Genomic DNA, 19840 nt, shown 5'->3' with positions numbered 1-19840 from the left:
CCTAATGGTGTGAACTTGAGTGATAAAATAGTGTTGAGCTGATGCATTCACAATTTTTTCCGGTGGACTTGTATCAGTTCTGGCATGCTAATGGACAGATGTGGATATTTGTGTTGGTTATTGTGAAGTGGTATGTTTGTTTCATAAGTGTATAATTTGAATGAACAAGACTATTGTCAAGCAATGTATTTATACCCCTGCAGAATGTTGTTCTGCAGTTCACGAATAATTCGTGAACTGTTCATGAACTGTTCGTGAACTGAGTTCATGAATTGTTCACGAATAGTCAGTGAACAGAAAATGAGCCACGTCTGTGAAATGTTCTTGAAATTTTAGTTCATGAACTGTTCATGAACACTAATGGCATGAAGTATTCATGAAATATTCTTGAAACCCAATGACATGAAGTGTTCATGAACTATTCTTGAACTCTTATGGCATGAAGTGTTCATGAACTATTCTTGAACGATTATGGCATGAAATGTTCATGAACTATGAACAACATGAACAACACAATTATTGAAAAATTCTTCAGGGTTTTGCTGTTCATGAACAGTTCATTAACATTTTTCTTCTATTTTTCAATGGCTCCTTTTCTGTTCACGGACTGTCAGTGAATAGATCATGAACCATAGTTCTTCAAGAGTTCATGAACTGAGGTGGCATGAAGTGTTCATGAACTATTCATGAACAAGAATTTGTCAATTTATGCAAAGGTTATCATAAGTGTTACCAAAGCTCAACAAACAGGCCAGGGTAAGAAGAAACAAGTCTTGTATTAGCACTTAACATATTGATAGCAACATATAACAATAATTTAAATATAACACTAATAACTGAGATACAAGTGGTTTGATAATACTCTTTAAATTTCATAATACAACTTTGCACTATATGTTCATGAATAATTCATGTATTGAAAAGATTATGAATAGTCTCATTTTCAGTTCAAGAATCATTTACTAATCAATGGTTTCCCTGAAATGGTTACACTTACAGTGCCAAAGAACTTGAAATGGAACCAATGGCTGATCAGTTCAGCCGGTAATTCATTAAAGACTTACATTTTCAAATATAACATAAACCATGTGCCTTCCGTTTCAACTTCCTGTGCACACAATATTCTTCCTTTGTAAAAACAGCAATGCAATGTACATGTTTAAGTTCTTGATATCATCTTAAACTGTTCTTGAAATAAGATGTCCTTAAAACGTTCTTAAACTTGTCTTTTAAGTCTTCCAAGAACAATGACAGATCCTTTTAAGAACATATTGGATTCTTAAAAAGTCCATCATATGTTCAAAAACATTGTGTAGACCTGTTTAAGAACATCAGAAGGAAACATGTTGTTCAAAAAAGTTCTTTAAGTGTTCAAGAATAGTTAAAGAATAATTCAAGAACAGGAAAGGTCCTTAAAAAGTTATGGAATTGTTCCTGAAGGCAGTTCTTGAACAGTTCTTGTACAAATGTTCTTAAAATTCTCTTGAACAGGTCAAGAACTCTTACTTACAGTGGTGAAAGTACTTTGCATATTCATACTAACTTCACAGGTTTCACAAATCTACAAGATGAGTATGCTAGACATTTTAATATTACTGTTAAAAATATTTATGAAACATCTAGCACAAAGGAATTCATGAATTATTCATGTTGGATCCTCAAAGTCTGTCTCAGAAAAGTCGTCAGAAATAATTGTTCATGAAATGTTCATTACTAAGTATTTATGGTTAGATGAAGAACTGTTCATGAACTTTGAAGTGGTCAACAAAAATTCATAAACTGTTCATGAACGTGTCTTAAGAACAGTTCATGTCCATAAGTTCATGAACCAAGATCAGGAACTTTTTGAGAATGGTTCATGAACAATTCCTGATTGACTTGAAGTGTTCATGAAATCATGAACAACATTTCACCAAGGAAGTCCCCTACAAGCTCCACCATTGTCAGAAATTCCAGATTTTTTTATTTATATATTTGTTGCCATAGCAACCAATTTTTTTAATTTAGGAACAAAATGAAATGACGTGCATAATGTCCATATTGCCATCTATCCATGTTTCAAGTTTCATAAAAAAATATTAAGAACTTTAAAAGTTATTGCAAGATCCAGAAAACTACCATTTTCAGCAGTATTTCTAGTCTATTTGTTGCCATAGCAACCATAATTTTTGACGTCGGAACGAAATGAAATGACGTGCATAATGTCCATATTGCCATCTATCCATGTTTCAAGTTACATGAAAAAATATTAAGAACTTAAAAAGTTTTCACAGGATCCAGAAAACCACCATTTTCAGCAGTATGTCTAGTCTCATAGCAACCAGAATTTTTTACGTCGGAACGAAATGAAATGACGTGCATAATGTCCATATTGCCATCTATTCATGTTTCAAGTTTCATGAAAAAATATTAAGAACTTTAAAAGTTATCGCAGGATCCAGAAAAAACCACCATTTTCAGCTGTATTTCTAGTCTATTTGTTGCCATAGCAACCATAATTTTTGACGTAGGAACGAAATGAAATGACGTGCATAATGTCCATATTGCCATCTATCCATGATCCAAGTTTCATGAAAAAATATTAAGAACTTTCAAAGTTATCGCAGGATCCAGAAAAGTGTGACGGACGGACGGAGACAAAACCATAAGTCCCCTCCGGTGGAACAGGTTGGGGACTAATAAATACTAGATTTTTTTTAAAGATGCGTATTTGTTAATATAAATGTTGGAAAATCTGCATTGTGATTGAATACAAAAGATAAGATATTAACAGTTTCTCAGAAAAAGAATGTAAGTAGATTATTTAAACTTTACAATATGTTCAAGGATACATTTGTAATACTCTATGTGCATTTGATTAAAATTTACTTTTGGTTGACAAATTAATCTACAAAATAAGCTCTGAAAAAGGCATAGTTTATGTAAGCTTTTGAAAGGAATTGTAAATAAGAAATATATGATTGGAAATAGTTTAACACCAGAAGAAATGAACCCTTTACAACTAAGATACATATTTTGACGCATTAATAGTTCCATAGAAAGATATATTTGATTTAAAGACCTTTCTTACTAAATTCAAGTTTTAAAGGCTTCATGTTCAGCGCAAAGATATTGATGATCAGCAAACAGCATAAAGCCTGAACAGACTGCGAGTTACTCGAGTTACTCACAGGCTGTTCTGGTTTTTTGCTGTTTGCACATAGCCATTTTCACTTTGCTTCTTAATGGGAAACGGTTAATTGGGAGATGATGGGTGCAAATAAAAAGAGCAAGACAAATCACTGATATTCATCAGTAAATTTTTTTTGACTCATTTCAACAAAATGCTATTTATTGTATAAGAGTGGCCATTATGTTAGTAAAGTTAGTCCAAAATAATTAAAAGTATATTTTCATCCCATCCACCATATAATGGTTACCATTATATTCTTTTTTGTAGATATTAGCATCATAGGGTAACACTTCCCTGCCCAAGAATATAATGTCTCTATCAGTTTTCTGGTAATTAATATTGTCCATTTTCTGAAGGCTTTCATATTGCACACATTTGTCGATGGTTAAAAAACTCATCACCTTGTGACATGATGTACATTCAGCGTATATATTTTCATTTTTGAAAAATTGTACAAATTACCTAAGGGGTTTCTGAAATGAGAAGTTAATTGAAGCCGTCGTGAAATGTAACCTTGCTAATTATGAGAATATGATGTAAATGGAAATTTTTATTGTACTGGCATTTTTGAGAGGTTTTTCTTTGAAACTTTAGTTTGATTTAATGAGAAAAATGTGTTGATGATTCTCAAGTTGTTAGGAAAGAATGTTAGAAAGCCTCTGTATGTGAGAAACATGTAGATCGAGAGCAAATGTGTTCTGTAGAGGTATATATTTTGGGTATCAACAATTCATATGTTTTGTTGCTAATTCAGTCTTGTGAGATTTAAGGCAGAAATTGGCAACTTAATGTTGATTTAAAACTTAAGACTTCTTACATCAACCATAAATAATTATTACTGAATTGATATTGTACTTAATTTTATACTTTCTGTCAGTTTGGTGCAAAATTTCATTAAATTGTTTTATTGGTTTTCAAATATGTGACTACAAGATGGGAGTAAAGTGTTGTTTAATGCGCTGTTGGAAAGTGATCTTGACAAATAGGTTTAGTGTAAGATATTGACTGTGAAATTCGTTTGGTGACATATGGGAGACTGACACAAGTAAACATTTTGACATAATGTACAATGGAAAATTCATATCTATGGATTTGATTTATGATTTTTATCATGCATATGTATGTACCATCACAAGTGTACATTTTATGTAGCATAAACCATCTTTTTATTACATGCATGCCTATTTAAATGGAGCTGATTTTTATGTTGAGACAGTTCATTTTTGTTGAAAATTATTGCAAATAGCTTTATTTAATGCATTTTAAATGTTAAATATTTTTATCATCCCAATTTTAGATTGTGTGATAGCAATCAAATCTTAGGTAGAAGTAGTACAGTAATTTAAAACGTCTATTAAATACGCTCAAGTGAAATGTTATATTCAATTAAAGTTGAATATATCTTTGCCATATTTTATTGTCATTTTCTGCTTCAATAAATTTTGTTAATGGAAAATAAAATAAATTCTGTGTGAAGATTGCTTTTTATGACTAATGTAACTATTTATGAATGAAAATTCATTCACAATAGGAATCTGAATTTGAAACTTACAAAATGGACACTTTGTGAACCCTTATAACTATATGCATGTGCAGGCTATTTCACATAGCAAATTACCATTTTCAAATCATAATGTGATACATTATCCTATGTTTATAGTTTTGTCCAGATTTGATGGTCACATGTTGCCCTGCTTTTTATTATGATATTCCACAGTTTTATTATATGCGACAGATTTATATTAACAAATACTTGTAATGTTTGTATTTTCAGATCTTGGCGAAAAAGCAACATAAGCAAATGATGACTGACATATGCAAATGAATAACTAGGGACAGTCAATCATCAGATGACAGAGGACTCGTTGCAGTGTCTACGAATTTGATTGTCCATAGAAGTAATACTCTGACCAAGGGAGACAAACCATAAACTTACCAAGGGAGACTATCTACTATTCACCAATGAGTTATGTGGCTTAGTAACAATGTTGAAAATGGCGTGTCTGCGGCAACTGTTGCTAGTGGTGATCACAGTCAACGCCTTTTGGGAAGTTGGTAGGTCACGGAATATAAATTAGGGCCTAGTAAAAGTAGCATTCACCTTACTTTCTGTACCTTGTTTGAAAAAGTGAAAGTGATTAACTGATTTGGTAAAAGTTCCAAACAGCTCAGATCAGTGTGTACATGTAGCCTAATAGCAGTACTACAATTGAAGAGTGCTTTAAAATTCCTCATGGGATTGGAAAATGAAACAGCAAGTTCTATAAATGTCAAGTTTTAATACTTCAACTTAAGGAAAGAAGACCATGATATTTGCTTGAATCAATCTCATCTAGACTAGTAGTTCTCATATGACCACTATGGGATGTTTAAACAAGCAATAAAAGTGAGGCCTGCTCGGTGTTAGTTTTTAATTGAAATGGCAGATATAAGATTCAAAAGCTTCTCTTTACTTAAAAACTGTTGTTAAAAATCAACAGCATTTGATATTATTTCAGGTGAAATATTGCTTAATGTTTATTGATCATTATTGGTTTCTTTAAACATAATCATAATATAATTGTAATGCTAGTTATGAAGGCTTTGAAATGTTTAAGCCATTTTAGACTACAACCAATCCAACATTTTTTGTTTTATCTTTAATCAACAGCATCTGTTGACTACGAAGATGAGGACTTGTTTCGCAACGCTCCAAATCTTCGACATTCCGGCCAATCTCCACCGGGCGGCAATCCCCGGATAAAAGAACACCCCCAGGACGAGTTTTTCGCCAAGAGCGAGCCGGCAGCATTGAGTTGCACTGCAGAGGGCACACCAGAACCCACAATCACGTGGTACCGCAATGGTGAGCTCGTTCGAACAACGCGGGATGACATCAGCTCACATCGCATGCTGCTCGACAACGGTCAGCTGTTCTTCCTGCGGGTTATCCACACCAAGAGCAGCCAGGATGATGTTGGCGTGTACTACTGCAACGCCACCAACATCCATGGTTCTGCCATCAGCGACTCTGCCAATGTTCAGATTGCCGGTAAGTTTAATTGTTATATGAAATATAACACGCTGTTTTCAAGTCGTTGAGAGGTCGCTTTTTGTTGACAGGGACACTATTATTACACTAATAGCATAATGTAAGAATGATTAGTGAAGTAAAAAGTTGAGACACAATTGCTACATCAATTCCCCAAGTCGTTCCAAACCCTGCTGTAACGTCTTGGAGAAAACTTTGGATAGGGAAACCTGATTGTTACCTATTTCTTTTCAGCTAGTATAATTGTTGAAATGGGGAGATAATCATATCTAAAATTTTTAAGTCTTTCTCTCTGTCAAGTAACAATTTTATATATATTACAAGTGAAGAATTGCGACCTTATGGTTTCCAGTTTCAATATGTTACTAACACTAATAAGGAATTTGCTATATTCTTAGCCTTTGACTTTCAGTAAGAATGCATATCATTGATATTCGCTGGATTAGACATAATTTCCTCAATAAAAAATCTGATACATGTTAACATTTGGTTTTATGATCCATTTTTTAGCAACAGATGCTTACCACTTATTAATAAAAAAACTTCCATGTGAATAAATGTCTTTGTATTTAAAGAAGAATACAAGTATGGCGCACACTACAACATGTATGTACCTCTGCAGAAATACATATTGATTTTATTTAAGATCTCAACTTCTTTTTGATGTTTCATGGAGTTCATTTAAGATTTGTACACTACCACCCCTATCTTATCTGCAAAATAAATAAACAATCAATATCATTGATAACTTAACAATTCAGCTGATGCATCTTGCTTTTTAACACATTTCAGAGTTTTGGGAAAAATATTTTTCTAAGGCAATTGATAAAAAAAATTATGCGATTAGAAGAAGTTCTTATTTCCAACAAATGCTGGTCATACATACTGATTTCAAGCTGCATGAAGAGTTGTTAATTGATGTTTGGAACAAACCCAGTCCAAGATGGCATAAACATGTCAACGGGTGAAGCAAAGTATAATTGTACATACTTGTATGTTTTGAAGTTAATTGTCTGGTAATAGCAGTCTGCAAGGCTCTGGAGGGCTTATCAGAGATCGCTTGGCGCTTATCAGAGGTGATGATCAAGACATGATAATACACACTTCTGATGCAACTGTTGCTCTGATAATGGTTGAGAAAGTTTTTTTGTGGTGCAATTAGCATCTTTATGCATTACCACTGGAAGATTGTCAATTAAGTTCCAGGATTTATTTGTATCATGTATTCAATTCATAATAGAAAATGTAACTGTTATAATGTTCTTTAACAAATGTGTATTCTGTTAAAATACTTAAACATTATACAGACAGAAAATACTATTAAAATAAAAGCATTATACAAAAACAAAATATCTTATTTCAAAATAATTTGTAACAAAGTTGTTCTTTTATATCAGAACTATTCCTTAGTTTTAGATTGATAAATGCATGATAAGTCATATACATTAGTAAAGTTTTAAGGTTTCAAATGGCATGTTTGAAGTAAACATAACTCTTACTTTGTGTAGCTGTAATAAACAAATGCCATTCCAGTAAAACAGACTTGTTGAAAAGTGTTTAATGAGATGTGTAGGGCCTACAAATTAGATTGGTCTCTGATTTCATCAAGATCACATAGGACCCTTTTAACCTAGAGGGGGTCTTTATTGCTGCTGCTGGTAAAGAGATCATTAAAAATGTATATTAGTTTTTATCAGATTTAATCCTACGACCAAAAGTTCCGTTCTCTTCTCTAATAAGTAATTTTCTCTCAGCAAAAGTGGCTTAATGGCTTGGTATCAACATGACACTACTTGAGACTGGTTTGATTGCAGTTTATGATAATCCACCAAAAAGGCTTATCAGTCAGGAAAGTAAGCCTGATATATAGCATGACTAGACTGTGTGACCAAATAAATGGAAGTTTATATTCTTACAAAATTGAATAAAACAGCTTGAAAAATTCATGTCTGAGCCAAAACTGTGCCATATATTGTTGAATTTTAAATTAACTTCGAATACATGCAATCCATCTTAAGACAATGTTTCGTGTGCAATACTCATATAACTAACGCAAAGGTCAAGGTCACACTTAAGAGTTCAAAGGTTCAATTTAGCAATAAAACAGCTTGATTTGTCTGGGTTGTTATGTGTTTCATGAAGCTATGTTAAGATATCATACTACTAAAGACTACCATAAGGAGCAAAACCTGTCTCCTTACCACAGAGGTCAAGGTAACACTTAGGGGTCAAAGGTCATATTTGATGTAACAACAGCTGGTGTGGGCTATAACTTTGCCATTCATCATGGAATATTAAGAAATCAGACTACCATGAGTAGACTGAGTGTATTTAGTTTAAACCTATTTATTTTAGCTCGATTGCATCGAAAGCCTAAGGCTTATATAAACGCTCTCGAGTCCGTTTCCTGGGCCTAGAACCAGTACTCGGTGTCTTTGGGGTAGATCTAAAGAACACTCCCACGGTGGGGATCGAACCCGTGACCTCCCGGTCGCTAGGCAGACACCATATTTTTTTGAATCCCCTTTCTCATAATATTAAATGTCAAGGTCATAATTAGGGGTCAAAAGTTGAATTTTGCTATCAAAATCTTTTGTTCGACAAAAGTGGAGTTATGATATAAAAGTGGAATGTTGGGGAAATGTGGCCAATGAAAAAATATCTTTATTTTTCATCTATTTCATTTCGTCAAAAGTCTTAATCAGAAATCTTCAACAATTCTCCCTGTTTCCATTAACTTATTTTTTATACTAAAAAAATACAAATGTGATCTTGGACCCAACTTTATTGGCTTGTGACTGCATGCATAGTATTTTGCCTTACCAAAAAACATATTGTCTCCAGCTAAAATAAATCAATATTGCTTGGGTATTTGTGAGATACATAGTCCCATTTTACTCATTACAACATAAATTTTGATTCCAATTTTAAGTGAATTATAAAAGTGGGAGCCATAATTTGGTTAGCAGAATCTAGGATTCTAATGTAATAAATAACATGGTTGTCTTTAATAAGTGTCACTGGGTTGCAGAGAAATAGTCTCTGATGGCATCATTGCATGCAAAAGTCAATGGTTATTGGATTGTGGAGAAAATAAATTGATAGCATCTTGCCATTCATTGCAGTGAGAGTGCATGGGAACACTGTGGACCCAGCATTCCAGCAGCCAACATTTGAGTAGGCGTTCTGAGAAAACTGGGCTTAATGCATGTGCAGTCCGCACAGGCTAATCAGGGACGACACTTTCCGCTTTTATGGTATTTTGATTTCAAGGAAGTCCCTCCTTACCGAAAATCAAGTTTGGGCGTAAAGTGTCGTCCCTGATTAGCCTGTGTGGACTGCACAGGCTAATCAGGGACGACACTTTACACACGTGCATTATGCCCAGTTTTCTCAGAACACGACTCATTTGGTCATGTGTCAGATATCAGGATTACAGCAATCTACTCAATGAGCCTCATTCTGGCAAAACTATGCTTAAGCCGCATGTCGTTTCCAAATTAGCCTGTGTTGTCTGCGCAGGCTTATCAAAGATAACCATTTTGGCTCTGATCAAATCATTTAAAGGTGGTCCTTACTGAACAGAAATTCAGCATAGGCGGAAAGTGTTGTCTCTGATTAGAATGTGCGAACTGCACAGGCCAATCTCTGAAGACAATTTAAGCTCATGCTTTAAACAAAATGTTGCAGAATCAGGCTCCAATCATACATATGTCATGTGTCCCAAACACATCCTGTATGAAACTGCTCTAGAAGTCAATATTGAGTCTAAAATTATTTCATATATTTTGGTCTGTTTTTCCGTCCAGCATATGTCTGCTTGTCTATCTCGATCGATTTCCTTTGGGAATTATGGATAATAGAGTAATACATCAAATTATGCTTATTTGGTTATACTGATGTCCTTGGGTGGCTTTTTCACTGCCTATTAAGGAAATGTCTGCCAACAAGATTACAAGAACCAGCATCAACTAGAACGGCAGTTATTTAAGTCCTGGTTGAGTATAAATTAGTTTTAAATGATTATCCTATTTTCGTTATTCTTCATGAATTATTTTAAGTTAAAACTAATTTATACGATTGCCGTTTAAGAAATATAAAATAAGACTGAGAACATAATTTAGTGTTATATAATGTAGGATAGACTCAGCTGATATGTCTTAACCAATTAACACATATTATATGTCTCTGGATAGACACTGAATAATCATTATATATAAAACATTTCAAACAATATTTGTACAAGTATATATTGTTTAATTCAGACTGGACATGAGGATACCAAATGTAAGCGGCACATGCTGATACTTTACTGGTTAACACTTCTGTAGAACGACCTTGCTAGGCAAAAAACTTGTGTCCTATTGAAGGATTTCTTTTTTCGGAGCAATTTGGAAGCTTCTTTCTCTTTAATGAGTATTAATACGGAGGTTTAGAGGTACTTGTTGGGTTTTAGCAGCATCTCATATCAACCTTCCTGAATTTTTCATCGGCATCTTTCCAATTATTGGTTTCCATTTAGCTCTTCAGAACAGACAGCAAGAGGTGAAAAAAGAAGCTTATGGCTGTACATGTAATATTTGAAGGCCATAATTTTGAGAAACCTGTTTTTGGCCTGTCTGTCTGTCATTGTATGTGTGTGTCCAAAAACTTAACCTGGGTCATAACTTTTTCAATATTGAAGATTATAGCAACTTGATATTTGGTATGCATGTGAATCTCATGGAGCTGCACATTTTAAGTGGTGAAAGGTCAAGTTCATCCTTTAAGGTCAAAGGTCAAATATATGGCTTCAAAGCGGCACAGAAGGGGGCATTCTGTTATACAAACACAGCTCTTGTTTTAAACTGTAATATAGTATTGGTTTGGTTGGCTCAGTCCATTGTGCATGCAGCATCATTTTCCTGGAAGTAACTTCATAATTTGTTGATGTAACCACATTTTATGACTCTTATGAAAATAGGTGCAGTATTGATTCACACCAATTATCTTGTGTCTAAAACAATAGAACAGAGTGGCTATAATTTCCGCATTCATAAAATTGCAGATTTTCAAAAATTCAATTCAGATCTGACAGTGCATTTTCTGGTGCAATTTTGCTTCTAGTTTTATAGTCATTTGGCAGAACATTGTGTCATGAGTTAAATGTTATGGTACTTTTAGACCCTGGCAAAGATTGTATGGACTTTTTGAGTGCAACCAAACACATGCCCGTGATTTTGTTCTGGAATAGGACTTGTTGCATGGCTTGTTGTCATAATTGCCTGTGGCCACAACAGTGTGAAGTACATTGGAGTAGCCTCTAGGAATTTCAGTTTTTAAGCGAGATTATACGATTGTTTATATGTGTTAAATTGTAATATATTTAGTAAGTGTTCTAGTGTCGTTTGAATAGATATCGTTGCAGGAATTTAAAATGAACCGTTAAACTAAATTTAGATTCACATCGTACATGTATGCATGATTTGCATGCTGGCGAATTCGACTGTACAGCCATTCTCAATTTCAGAATTAAATATCTGGCTTATTTCGCATTTTTCGACACATGTTTTTCTTAACTTTTATTTTATTTTATATTCAAATATATGTTTAATAAGTTTTTTACACATTTTATATAAATTCATAAATATTTGACAAAATCGTATAATCTCGCTTTAAAAGAAGGGTTCTGACTTTTGGTATTCATCAGTTTGGAAAACACAATTTGTTGAATATCAGTGTTAAAAGACAAGTCCACAATCAGTATTTAAAGTTTTAAAAGACTTGAAAATACAAACAATTGATAATTGGTATATTTCAGTCTTAAAAGACAAGTTCATAACCGAGCCAACTGACACAACATCGGCGGTGGGGCAGAGCGTGACCTTGCACTGCAATCCGCCTAGGGGAAAACCCGACCCAAAGGTAATTTGGCGCAAGGATGGGATGGCCATACAGACAGATGCACGCGTGCACATCACGGAGTCCGGAAACCTGGACATATATTCGGTAAAGAAGACAGACATTGGGGAGTACATGTGTGTGGCCATCAACAAGGCTGGGGACCGGCACAGTGCCCCAGCAAAGCTACGTGTGCTAGGTATGAAGTGCTTTTTAGGTAGACTTTGGGGCCAATATTCAGACCAATGTCAAAATAAGTATATGTTTTCCATAGGACTTGCACAATTCCTAATTGAAGGTTTCCTAAGTTTTTATATCTTTTCGTAGTTAATAAAATGCAATATTTATTTAATTTTCAGATGTAGTTATAGGTGATCTTTAACCATTCACCGCTTAGACATGCGTTTTGACTTTCTTATAGTACCCATTGAAAATAAAATTTAAATAAAGATTTTTCTTAATAGATTCATGATTTAAATGCTTAATCTCCAACCCTAAGATGCTGATGAGCAGCAAACAGCATGAAACATGCACAGCATTGGAGTTACTCGCAGGCTGTTCTGATTTTATGCTGGTTGCATATAACCATTTTCAATTTTCTTGTTAGCATGCATAATTGGTTCAGTCTGTTTTTAATGTAAAAAAACAACACAAATTCTTCCGTCAAACTTAGTCTAATTTTTTTCATATTTAGTTTAAACCTATTATTTTAAGTTTGATTGCATAAAAAGCTTTAGTCCATTTCCGGGGAAGAATCGGTTATTTTGTTGTTGTTTTGTTCAAAGGTCTTGTAAATGCTCTCAGGTGAATTAACTCCCGTTTAAAATGTGAAAACCATATCCAAAATACCATTCTGGCCCTAAAAGTTCATAATTTTTAAATATGCTAAACTGTTAAATGCTGTTATAAATGATTTACTCAAACAATATTTTTCATAAAACTGTTCTTTAATGTAGATATCCCAGAGTTCCAAAAGCTGCCTAAAGATGTCACCGTTGAAGAGGGTAATGTTGCAGAGTTTTACTGCAATGTTAGTGGAGATCCACCAATCAAAGTTCAGTGGAGCAAACAGGATGGCACCATCAGTTTTGGAAGGTAAGGAATGAATTACCCAATAAGTCAAAAACATAAAGAACACAAGCACATTTTATGGATGAGACTGTACAAATTTGATAATTTTGATGTAAATCATCCACTTGAATTTTTCAAACTTCCAACCTGGTAGAAAAAACAACAAACAACTAGTCAATTAAAAAATATTTTCCTTTTACAATTATACATGTCCATAATATGGTGTGTAACACTAAAATTGTCAATATTTTTGTATTACCATGCTATAATAATTCACTTAAATAAATAATATTTTAACTAGTATGACTGGTATCACTCTTGTTGTTGTAACAAGAAAACATAAGCAATATCCAATGCCAAACTTCAACTATCATCATTAGTATGGGTGTTTGCAGACCATAGTACTATCACAGACTATTTTATTTGAGGTCTGAAATGATTTGATACATATTATGACACTTAAGTTTAAATAGCAGTGCAAAATATTACGTTTAAAGACAAAATACAAAATCTAGTGTGTAAGATTTATAAAGATTTTTGCAATACAGCAGTATCATAAACTTCATTTTCATACAAATTATACAACCGGCTACATTTAATATGAAAACAGTGAATAACTACTTAACTATCCTTGTAAGATGCAAGAGTATTACATCAATTAAGAAAAAAAATTGTGTGATGCACACGAACACTTACCCGCAAGAGCACACTAAACAGAGAGAGACTCGAATTTGTATGGCCTAATGCTTGTATCATGCATTAGATGCACATCTATTTGACAATGGTATTAAAAAATTACCATATTATATCATTATGCCGTAGTGTATCTAAGAAATATTTACATTATTAAAAATAATTGGGGTGCATGGCCTAGAATGAACCACTAATCCATGGTTTTTGTTCGAAGGATGTTTTCCATGATTGTTTGTCTTGGAACTGAGTTCTCTGACAATTCTTTTTGGTAAAATTCATAATATGACAATTTTGGTTTTCTCGTTCTCTTGAGCTGTATAATCGCAGGGATTGCGTATGCTGATTTTCATGTGCCTTTATAAGACAGAACAATTTGTTGATTTGCATGCATAATCTTTTTACTAGGCAGATGTAGAAATTGATGAACTTCTGAAATATAATTTTTTTGATTTTTAGGTTTAATGTTAAATATAGAAGTCCTTGTTTTGTGACTGGGGTCTTGCTTTTGTAATACCAGTCCTGTGATTATTTTTTATGAGTCATTGTTTTGTGACTTATTCTTTGTTTGTTGCTACATTTTGAAAATGTATTGAGTTGTTTTAAAAATGTTTTTATGACCCCCGGATCGAATGATTGGGGGTATATTGTTTTTGGCCTGTCTGTCTGTCATAATGTGTGTGTCTGTCCCAAAACTTTTACCTTGGTCATAACTTTTGCAATATTGAAGAGAGCAACTTGATATTTGGCATGCATGTGTGTCTCATGGAGCTGCATATTTTGAGTGTTGAAAGGTCAAGGTCAAGGCCATCCTTCAAGGTGAAAGGTCAAATATATGATTTCGCAGTTGGGGGCATTTTGTTTCACATACACAGCTCTTATTGTTCAAAGTTTCTATTATAACTTTCATGTCTAGGAGCATTGAGTGGCATAAGTTATAAGGATAATATGAATGTAAGTTTGATAGAACCATGCCAGGTGTCTTGGATTTTCATCACCCAGTAATTAGGGGGTTCATTTTTTCTCACCATTGTGAGGAAAGCTGTTTTGATTTTAAGATAAGATGTAAAGAAATATGTGATATTTTCATAAGATCATTCTATAACAGTGAGATTGCTGGGTAATACTGTGTTCAAGCCCTATTTATTTATTTGGTTGCCATTCCGCTTATCAAAATCATCTACAATGTTTCCATTGAAGATCATAGCTGCATTATCTGTGTCAATCCGTCTGCTCTTATCAGTTCTCTATGTGGGGGCATAATTGCATAATGATTGATATATTAATGGAAAGAAAACATTTCTTTTGTATTTCTTGGTGCAAAGGCATCGCAAAAGCATGCGCCTATACACAACCTACAAGAAGAGTTGTTTGTATAGAGGTGGTTGATGAGAGGACGTTCACGAAACAAATGTTTTATCCATCATCATTGCAACGTGCTAATCTTAGCCCAAAAAACGAGAAGGAACACTTTTGTGATTCTTATCTATAGTTTCTGTAATTCCAGAATCAAAAGAAAATCTTGACATCTTGTCTGTTTGTAACAATTGTCAAAATAAATCTCTGCTGGCATTCATTTCTTTGAAATAATCTAGTGGGTTTCCAGAGAGACATCTCGGAAAAAGATATTCATCTGGCTGTTTAAGCTGTTATATATTTTTTCTAATTGTTATGCATAATTTCCAAACAGGAAATAAGACTTCTTTCTGTAGAAATAAACTTTCAGACAATTGTCTCCAGTTTGCATAGTTGTTCATGATTTCTAAAAAAGTGTAGCCTGAAGTGAAGTTGACATTTCCCTTCCATCATGAGATGGTTTCGTAACAGCATTGTAGCCATATCTTGTAAATGAGGATTATATTCAGTGTCCTTGAGTGAAGGAAGCTTTTGTTTCAGTTGAAATGAAAATAAACAGTGCAGCTTTGTATTAAGGCCCTTTTGTGGATTGCATACCAGTATAAGGTGAATAACCTGATGAAATCTTAATTAAAATTCACATACTAATAATTTATACAGAAATAAAATTATTAATGTACTGTAAGCAAACAATGTTTTAATATATAAAATTATTTGTAAGAATAAGTCTTAAATAATATCTTTTGTAAACTTGTCATTATTTGTATCATGGTTTCTTCATATACACATGAGAAACAAGAACACACATCAGAAAATCAGGAAAAACATAAGCGCCGTTATTATTAAATATTGCTTCCTAATCCATATACAGGTTCTTCATGTGCATTCTGGATCATAAGCTGATCTGTTTAGATTACTAACCACTTGGTTTACACTTTTCCGTGTTATTCTGATTCTGCCAGCATCATTAAAATACATGATACCTGTATTGTAACTATCACCACAGCTAATTGAACAAGACTATCAGGTCAGTGATCACCATTGAGCTACTAACATAGTGTCTCAAGGCTGGAGTGCATGTTGAGGAATGCCTTTGATTGGGACCTGCTTTTTCCAATCTGATTTTGCTGATTGTTGTAACAGGATTTGTTACATCAGGTCCCTTGTTACATTGGGAAAAACATTGAGGATATGTTGAACATTTTAAAATATGTACCACTTTACATGCATCTACCTGAAAACATTTATGTGAAGTAAATTCAATTTATGTATAGCTGCAGAATATAGATTTATAGTTTTTTAAGATGATTGAAGATCGTTTGTAGAACTAATTATGACAGTGTTTGGTTTTGCATAGCAACTAAAAAGTTAATCCAATTAAGCTTTTAAGTGGCGGAGCTAAGATATGATTGGGGGTAAGACTGGGAACATAAATTCTACTCTAGATATCCTTGAACACCGCACATTACATTTCAGGGCCGCACATTACATTTCACGGCCGGTAAACTTGCAGACCACATGTTAAAATATAAGTTGTGCTTGTATTTCAGGGCACGCATACTTGCAGACCACACATTACGTATTGAGCAGGTGGAACCCGAGGATGAGGGAGTGTACGTCTGTTCAGCAGAGAACGCAGCAGGGTCCACAAAAGCCAGCGCACGACTTTTTGTCTTTTGTATGTTGACACACTTCTTCTCATGTGCAAAAGTGGTTGAATTATTTTTTCTTAATATAAAATATAAAAAAGAATAATCATGACAAAAGGTAAATGCGTAAACCAGATTGTAATTCAAATGTATTGAATAATTATTTTGATTGCTGAATGTATCCATAAGGGGAATATGAGAGTTATTTCAAGTTTTTTTTGTCAGACAAAAATGTTAAAAGTTCTAAAACTTAGTATGTGGATAGCACAAAAACCATAACCCTACATTTTGTTTTTAACTAATTTGCTTGTTTCATCTACAGCGTCGCCGCGGTTCCTGATGAAACCGCAGGACCAGGTAGTCGCGAGGGGCCGCAATGTCTCCCTGCAGTGCTACACGACTGGAAACCCGTCACCCACCATCTTCTGGAGCAAGGACGGAAAGGTCAGGGGTCAAGGGGTCTTTCTGTGCAATAAATCTTGGTTATTAAGCAGTTATGTTGAAGTAACCCAATGGCCTTAGCCTTGGACTAGCACTTATATGTGAAGAGTTTAAACATGGTTTCTGCCACTACTTTGTCTTAAATTATCAAGACAGTGTTTTATTTCACCTTTTTGGGAATGCGGTATCCTTTGGTTGGGAAAATATTGCGTTGTTTTGACGAAAATGGGGAACTTGTTTGTTTTAAGTAAACCAGTGGCCACAAGCCTAGGATTAGTTCTGAAATGTTGGGGTTGAAACATGGTTTTCAACTTATCTGTCTGAAAAGGTCAATCTCAATTAAAAAATATTTTAAATACACAAATTTCAAACTATTTTTGTGCCACTGTTTTTAGATATTAAAATGGTATGAAGATGCGCCCGTTTCTAGAATACCCGGTATTTGCTAACACAATAATCTGATTACAACATATTTTACTGCATGCCTATTTGAAAAGTCAAGCACAAGAGGATTATTCAAAACAACAATTCTCCAGAAATGATTTACACAATAACCTTATTTTCATTGTATTCACTCCATAGTCATAAACATTTGTGGTTTGTTTGATATGTTTTCTGGTTCAAAGTCCGATCTGGCAGTTGAAATGTTATGGTTTATCCCCGGAAGTTCTCCAAATATTTGGCTCGTTAACATTCAACTTATTCTATTTCAAGATATGGGAATGTAGTTATTTGTAGTTTCTTGTTACTTTTTTGTATGGATGCCAATCATTTCATTGACAGCCAGATGTGAAGGGTATTAAACATGTTTCATGATAAGCATTCTGTTCACATATTAAAACTATTGTCCTATGCGATTGGATGACGTTAAAAAAATAAAACAAAATATTTTGTTAATTTTTAAAATCAGCCAGTTCTATAGATACATTTTTGACTGGATATAACTGTTAATTAACTTACTTCAGGAAAATGCAAAAGTCAATTAAAACACACTTATTAAGTTTTGTGGTTAAATGTATCACAATAAAGAAGTTATTATTCTTTTGTAATGTTTGCTGTTAGTTTTATCTGATTTATTTTTATTTGAATAAAATACTCTACAAAAAGCTATTAACTACTCGCTAGATATTAAAACCTTGTAAATTTGTGCTGGGTTTTAGAACTTGATGTTTTCCCGCATGGGCTCTGGTAACCACATGGTGGCAGAGGACGGGACATTGAGAATATTTACCGTCAACGATTCTGACTCTGGCGTGTACACGTGTGAAGCCCTAAACAAGAAAGGATCTGTAACTGCGTCTGCGAGTGTCAGAGTTATCAGTGAGTTTTAATATAAACTTATTTTATAGTTGTAAGGTTTTATTAGTTTGTTTCATTTTCCAAAATGTTTGAAAAGCTATTTCAGCCTTAATCTTGTACCTCTCTTTTGATCATTTTAAATTCTCTTTGATTATATTATTTTTCCAATATGTTGATGTCTAGGAATTCTGTGCCCTTCCACATGATACAAGCACAGTAATTAATATTATTAAAAACACACACCTAAATGTGCTAGTCTACACATCAAATACAGTGTAAATAGTTAACACAAAATGTTCCCACAGTTGAACGGTGAGTTGTGCATGAGCCCTTCAATGGTATGCCTGCACATGTAAACCAAATTGCATGGAAGAACCATAGTGATAGAAGTAAATCATGAAAACGTTGTTTTGAAGAACGCAATGTGCCAAAAGCGTGGTTATTAAGCAGTTAGGTTGACGTTTCTGCAAGGCTCACAAGAGCTTTTGTCTGTCTGTTATTGTTCAACTGCAATTTTCGCATATTGGCTAATGCAATTATGACACATAATAGATCATTATTTGCACCTCTAGATAAGATATGATGGTTGCAATGAGTGTAAAATGGGTTTTTAACTGAGTTAGTTGCTTGATTTCTAGGATAATAAGCAATAAAATGATGTACTCAAAACTTAATAATGAACACCCATGAACAATATAAGCCATTTTTAGGTCTTTATGGTTCCATTTTAACAAATCTCACAAAATCGTGGAGATTCACACATAAGTGAAAAACTAATTGAAATGGGACTGGTTAGAAACAGTTACAGTGGATATAAATAAAAAACAAGTACTTCTTTCTAAATGGCCACCGAAGATCTACTGTCCTGGTAAGGCAAAGTGTATTCCATGTGAACAAATCTTGAACTACGGATCCCGTGGTAGTGTCGTTAGTTGAACACTGTGACAGTGTTAACCATATTTCAAAGGTAAAGACTTAAAGCTCAAACGAAACATTGGATCACATATTGTACTTTATCACAATACTGTTTACCTTGCATAATAATTAATATGTAAAATGTGAAGTTTAAAAGGTTTTCATAAATACATCTTGTAATGAAGTTTAAGGTGTATATTTTAAATGTCTGCTTTAAAGTTTGTATCTAAGGCAACACTGCCTGTAAAAACTATGCTACTATAACTTTTATTTTGTAAGAAAGCCATTTTTTGTCAGGTACTTCAAAGCAATCCCTTGTGCAAACATGACAGTATA

At 33.8% G+C, this 19840-nt stretch overlaps 1 protein-coding gene across 4 annotated transcripts in view; it reads left to right on the top strand.

The window, feature by feature from the left end:
• LOC127853093 (roundabout homolog 1-like) overlaps positions 1-19840 on the top strand; it is a 117505-nt gene that overhangs the window by 71414 nt on the left and 26251 nt on the right. For all 4 annotated transcript variants that reach the window (XM_052387293.1, XM_052387295.1, XM_052387292.1 and 1 more), the window contains exons 2-8: positions 4947-5227; positions 5823-6203; positions 12004-12282; positions 13040-13178; positions 16751-16878; positions 17172-17293; positions 18451-18610. In XM_052387293.1, the coding sequence (XP_052243253.1) occupies positions 5158-5227; positions 5823-6203; positions 12004-12282; positions 13040-13178; positions 16751-16878; positions 17172-17293; positions 18451-18610 (1279 nt within the window). In that variant the 5' untranslated portion in view covers positions 4947-5157. The remainder of the gene's footprint in view (positions 1-4946; positions 5228-5822; positions 6204-12003; positions 12283-13039; positions 13179-16750; positions 16879-17171; positions 17294-18450; positions 18611-19840) is intronic.

The sequence above is a fragment of the Dreissena polymorpha genome, chromosome 12 (assembly GCF_020536995.1).
Source record: "Dreissena polymorpha isolate Duluth1 chromosome 12, UMN_Dpol_1.0, whole genome shotgun sequence".
Classification (NCBI taxonomy): Eukaryota; Metazoa; Mollusca; class Bivalvia; order Myida; family Dreissenidae; genus Dreissena; species Dreissena polymorpha.
The sequence above is the reverse complement of the archived record's forward strand: the minus strand, read 5'-3'. Positions and strand labels throughout refer to the sequence as shown.